We start from the raw sequence: 6,497 nt of genomic DNA, 5'->3' as shown, positions 1-6,497 counted from the left end.
ACCAAGGCGTATATGTACAACATGTCATGAAAACTGACATTTCTTCATGTTATCTTGCAAGCTATGCTATTGAAAATTTGAAGGGTTTGAATTATTATCTCCCAAATGTCTCACAGGCTCCTTACAAGTTTTCCTAAAAATTATAAATCCAAATAAGCAATGACCAAAAGGTTGAGTAATGGCCTCAAGACATCACATCAATATATAAATTTTCATGTTGTTGAAGCACTGCATAAGCTAAATGGCATAATCAACAAATCATGCAAATCCTTCCATTATTTTGAAAGTAGTCTTCCAAGTATCATGCTACCCACAAACACAGATGGAAAACAGAGCTACCAATATCTAGGAATAAGCAAATATCAAGAAAAGTGTACTTACATTCGTTCCATGAATTTATATATGCTACATACATTAGGAAAATTAACAATTTAATTATAAGATTGAGCAATCAGTGGTTACCCATGTTATTCTGCTTCAATAAAATGTTATTCAAAATTTTCCTTAACTTTGTCCCTGGTCACTTATTCCAAATAAGAGAGCAATTATGATGCACCGTTTCCACATTCAGACAGTTTCCACATGCACAAGCTATCCCAAAGCAATTTCTTATTTATAAAAGGCCTCCAAGACACAGCCTTGAATGAATAATCATTCATGTCAGAGGCAGCATTGTGCACCTCTTCACGAAGAGAGATTCTTCCAACTTGAGTACAAGTAAAACTATATTTTAGAATTGTTCTATCTTTGGAAACAATGGAGAAATTCCATATTATAATTGCCATAAAATATAGAATCACTTAAAATCTTCTTAACTGGGATAAAGGTACATGCTATCATGAACAAAATAATACAATCTTTTTACAGGATCTGAGAACTTTCATTGTCGAACTTCAGTGGGGAACAAGAACTGCTTCTTATCGCCTCCTTTTGACCAAGTGCTCCCAACCAATCTCTTTACCACAGTCACCACATGTAACTTTACCTGGGAGCTTCACTTCACTTCGAAGCAGGAGATTTGCATGACTCTTGTTATTACATTTCTGGGTCGTATTGTGTACTGGGGCAAAGTCACAGCTGTATGATCTCTGATCCATAGGATGAATCCTGTTATTAGATTTCTGGTTTATGCTCTGTACTGTAACTCTGTCAGCACTGTTGAAATTTTGGTCATTAGCATGATTCCTGTTACTCAACTTTGTCACTGTGGCTTGTCCCAGATTCAAGTCATAATTTCCAGTGTTTTGTTCAACATACTGATTTGTTACTTGGACCAACTCAACACGAGAGCTTTCTATGGAATGCTTGAGATTTTCTGATTCCATGAACTTTTTAAAATTTTCCCATGCCATATCCTGTTCTTCTTTGGAAAGTCTTTCATCTTCATTCTCCTGGAGAAGAGTCTCATGTTCATGATAATTGGCAATCCAACTGCAGAAAAGTATACCCATATTACAAATGTCACTTGATTAAGACAAACTTCACTGCTAGGAAAAACAAGTGTGCTTGTATTGTTAAGATTTTACCTTGTGTAATGATCTTTAAGTAATCTCTTCATAAAAGGAGCATCTGTTGGTGAAGAACCGAGCATATCAACTGATGGATTTTCATTGGAATTAACTGGCGCTTCTGCTGTATTCTCCAGCTGGGTGATTCGCTCTTTCACTCCATCAGAATTATTGGCAATATTGTCATTATCTTCAAGATTGAATAGAAGTAAAACTTCCTCTTTAGTCATGGACCTGTGAACCTGTTGCTTATCGACAACTCTTGCTGCAAGACCCTCCTTTGCTACCTGTTAAAACTCATAATCCAGTCAGATAGGATAAGTTCCATACCAATCTCCAACAAAGATAATTGTTAAAAGAAAATAGAGTTTGCTACCTGCCGTTTATATATCTTTTCCTCCATTGTTCCATGAGCAACCAAGCGATATGCATAAACATGCTTTGTCTGTCCAAATCTGTAGAGAGAGATAGGGATTTGAAAATTTTATACATGGATTCTTCGGTAAGGCCTACTTTAAATATGGACCAAAGAAACTGTTCAACCAGGTTTGTTAGAAAGAGCAGGAAAAATAATGAAAACTTCAGACTACTAAAACATAATCAATTGCCCATGAAGAAACACACATGTAGTCAACTTTTTCATTTTAGGTCTAATTTGAATGACAAATCCAGCCCTCTTAGATGCATAAGCAACCAAACGATAGGCACAAACATCAATTGTTTGTCCAAATCTGTAAACAGAGATACAAATTTGAATATTCTATACATTCATTCTTTGGTAAGACTTGCTTCAAATATTAACCAGAAAAACTGTTCAACAAGGTTTGTTAGAAAGAGCAGGAAAACTAATGAAAACTTCAGACTTCTAAAACATAATCAATTGCCCATAAAGAAACACACATGTAGTCAACTTTTTCATTTTAGGTCTAATTTGAATGATAAATCCAGCCCTCTTAGATGCATAAGCAACCAAACGATAGGCACAAACATCAATTGTTTGTCCAAATCTGTAAATAGAGATACAAATTTGAATATTCTATACATGCATTCTTTGGTAAGACTTACTTCAAATATTAACCAAAGAAACTGTCACCAAGGTTTGGAAGAATGAGCAAGAAAAAGAATAAAAAAAAGGAGATCACTAACGAATAATCAATTGCCCCTAGAGAAACACAAGGAGATTACTAAAAAATAATCAATTGCCCCTAGATAAGCACACTTGTAGTCAAGTTTATTCCATTCTAGGGAACATGTGAATGACAAAGTCACCCCTTCGGGTGGACTTTTCTAGGACAGCGTCCTATGAAAACAAAAGGATTGCATCCAAAAATAAGTTCCGCTGAAAAGGAACTTTCAATACACTTTTTCACTTCCTTTTTAAGACCACCCAACCAACCACTGTAAAGAAGACCGACTTAACAAACAAATAATGGTCCGATAGAGTTGATTATATAATATGTGAAGTTAAATGCTAAAGGATTATGAACTTCACTTCTCATAATAATACCCAACATCAATCAAAACATTTCAAGGAGATTTTCCAAACGTTATATAGAGTAGCCCTGCCAACATAGATGAAGGATAGAAGAACTAAAAACATGCACCCTTAATGATATGTCCATACTAGAACATATATAATTAAAATTAGCCAAATGGCGGTACTTACATTGTTAGGGTTTCATCCATAATGACTCCATTAACTTCCATATTTAAAGGTTTCTTTCCCTTTTTCTCATATTGCAGAAGTAGAAGATAGATGTTATTTAGAGATCTCCAAAGCTTAGCAATTTAACAGAAAAATTCTTTGAAGACGATGGACAGGCCAAAAGAATTCCATATATTTGGAAAAATTTAATTCAAATTCGATAACAATTTAATCTAAAATGTTGCCTAATTGGTCAGTTTAAAGGGGCTTGACCTGCTCACAACGCTTGTATCTAAATATGCTCCCAGGAAAACAGAATCCAGGAGATCCTCAGACAATGTTCTCTCTTGAAACACAAAAAAAAGAGACAGTAATCATGAGGTTTTCCAAACAAATGGACCTGACTCTGCTGTCGTAATACAAATGCACACATGGCACCAATCATAAGTTGCCTGAGGAAAAAATGCTACCCTTTTACAGTTTAGCCTATGTCAAAAAAAGTAAATTTCTAGTTGCACAAAAGGAACAAACAACTTTGAATAGGCTATGAACAAAAAGTAAAGCACAAGCTTCTGGTTGCGAAACAAACTTGCTTGTTCCAGTATTAGCTACAAATGATTTAACATTTATTAGAATAAAATGAAAGAAGCATGTGTAAGAATACATCGAGTGTATCTACAAAATATAAATCTTGATCATTTTCAAAATGAATGAAAATTACGGTTTTTTGTTTCTTTGGGGGGGGAGGGTGGGCAAGATAGAAGCATGAACATCTGGTTCATCATCAAAATCTTCACTAGTGATGGGAAAAACTATTAAAGCATTCAATAAATCATGCAGACAAGAACGATACAGCATTGCATTCATCTCCAGTCAAATGATGAGACATTTAGCATACACAAGCATCCATCAAGTAGCTGGAAAGGGACACTAAGATCAATGCAGATTTTACCTCCACACACGAAAAAGAGCCTGAAGATCATGTGTTGGATTCCAGGAACCATCAACAATTATGACACGATTGGCTGCCGGAAGATTTATACCCAATGATCCAGCTCTAGTTGATATTAAAACACACTGGACCTTTTTATTTAAAGGATTATTAAACTTCTCCACTAGTTTTTGTCTTTGGGCGCCACTAGTGTGTCCATCAAGCCTGAAAAATACACTTGTTAGAATGAAAAAAAAAAAGAAAAAGTGCCTGTAATTGCAAATTTTGTAATGAGAAAAGTAAGCTTTGAATGGACCCTCTAAACTCTCTTCTCCATAAAAAAAAAATGTGAAATACTGAAACCTCGTTACAAAAGCATGTTGAAAGTAATTATATAATAATGTAAATTAGAGTAAAAGTAACAGTTTGTTGCCAAATATTCGCTCTGTGAAAACATGTATTAATAATTGAGGAGATATGCTGTGATCAGGTCACAGTTTATTCAACACAAGCTCAACAACATTCAACGGCAAAGGCCATATTTATAGGTTCTGTTTATCTACAAAGATTAAGTATAACAGCATAAAATTGATTTAATGGCATAACTCTGAAGTATAAGATACAGCTCATAATTTCATAAAATAGCTTTATTCTTTCTTCAAGTTATACCAAAACTGGCCCTTACAATATACTGCTTTCTCAGGAATCAGGATATTGATTGGAAAATTTACAAGTTTAACATCCATGTATAAATTGATTTAATGGCATAACTCTGAAGTATAAGATACAGCTCATAATTTCATAAAATAGCTTTATTCTTTCTTCAAGTTATACCAAAACTGGCCCTTACAATATACTGCTTTCTCAGGAATCAGGATATTGATTGGAAAATTTACAAGTTTAACATCCATGTATCATGGTTATCAGAACTGACATAACATTACTCAAAAAAGCCAGTTAGGAGCAGTTTGTGGGATTCCAGTCAAAACCTAAACCAAACCTGTTCTGACAGGTTGCCTTGACGCATATGGTTCAAGTCAAAACTGGTCAAAACCAGCAAGTTTGATGATCTCTGTACTACCACAGCCCCACCCCTAAAATTGAAAATACAAAATTATAACTAACTAGTAACTACCCTAAAGGCTAAAACCTAAAATCATCTATTGAATGATACTCCCCTCTACCCTAGATGGGCGTGGAACCGCTTCCACCACCGCAGGTTATGAACATTGATGATGGATCATCAAGTGGGAACAATGCCACCCTCCTGTAGTATAATCATTTCCCATTTAACAAAATATATTTAAAGAAAAAAAAATCCCCGCTAACCAATCAATCTTTTGTATAACAACTTAGACACCGACACCAACTCTTTACAGACCCATGCACCCATGCCTCCATGTTATTCACATGCACTATAGATTATCAAGGCGGTTATTCCAATGTGATGTGTAAGTGTGTGTGTGTGTGTGTGTGTGTGTGTGTGTGTGTTTAAGGTGTCTAGATCTTAATCTATTTACTGTGCTTCTGTAGGAACAGAGATGATAATATCAATCTTGATTGATGGTGTTACTTAGTCTGGAAAGAGGGAAATTGGAAACGAACAAGAAATGCTCATACAAAGGCAGCAAATGAAGCAATGACCTTACCTGTACCATTCTTTACCTTGCCTCCAGTATTCATCTTTCTTTCCACGCCGAGGTAATTTTGTCAAGAATGACTCAATAAGATCTAATGTACTCAAGCTTTGGCTGAAAACCAATGCCTTATCACCTCGCTCAGAGCTCATGGCCAGGAGATCTAACAACAACACCATCTTACCGCTATAATCAATTTTTTCATAAGCTTTATCTGGAATAATGTCCTCCCACCACTTATCAGCTTGCAGGGGCACCTGCACAGAGACAACAACAGGCATAGATGAAGGTACCGATCACTTATAATCACAGCTTTTAATTATGCATATATTAGTAACTTGCTAGAATCATACTTGGTAAAATGACAACATGAACACCCTACGAATCATTTGTTGTAAGTGAAGACATTCAATTTATTGCATACTGAATGAACTAAGAGTTGAATAAAGCAGTGGTGAAAGATAAAGGCTAACACCTCTTCCAAATCACTGTCTTTATTTTTGCTTGTCCAATCCACTCTGCTTTTCATCTTATCTGTTCCAATAAGATCAAGATAAATAAAATATTAGCATTGCAACCTTTTTGAAAGAAGAAATTGTTCAGCAAGCATGGAATATAAGATGTTTGTCCACTTACATCCAAATAGGTAAAAATGAAAGTACACAGAAAGATATTTTCGCCTATAAACAACACCAAAAACATGCCCCTCGAGATTTTATATGGGAGAAATCAAATCAACATGAAAATAGAATGAAAATGAATACGGAGAATACTTG

The 6,497-nt window shown here is 35.2% G+C and overlaps 1 protein-coding gene across 1 annotated transcript in view; it reads right to left on the bottom strand.

Annotated features, from left to right (window-relative positions):
- Positions 1 to 592: 592 nt before the first annotated feature.
- LOC149239288 (protein CHROMATIN REMODELING 20-like) overlaps positions 593 to 6,497 on the bottom strand; it is a 137,970-nt gene continuing 132,065 nt past the window's right edge. The window contains 6 exon segments of the mRNA XM_089373386.1: positions 593 to 1,431; positions 1,527 to 1,795; positions 1,885 to 1,963; positions 4,106 to 4,309; positions 5,734 to 5,978; positions 6,197 to 6,255. Coding sequence (XP_089229512.1) covers positions 918 to 1,431; positions 1,527 to 1,795; positions 1,885 to 1,963; positions 4,106 to 4,309; positions 5,734 to 5,978; positions 6,197 to 6,255 — 1,370 coding nt within the window. The 3' untranslated portion in view covers positions 593 to 917.

Source organism: Pinus tabuliformis, chromosome 8 (genome assembly GCF_031772625.1).
Source record: "Pinus tabuliformis cultivar Carrire ecotype Pingquan chromosome 8, CPIR1, whole genome shotgun sequence".
NCBI lineage: Eukaryota > Viridiplantae > Streptophyta > Pinopsida > Pinales > Pinaceae > Pinus > Pinus tabuliformis.
This window is presented reverse-complemented; position numbering and strand designations above follow the sequence as displayed.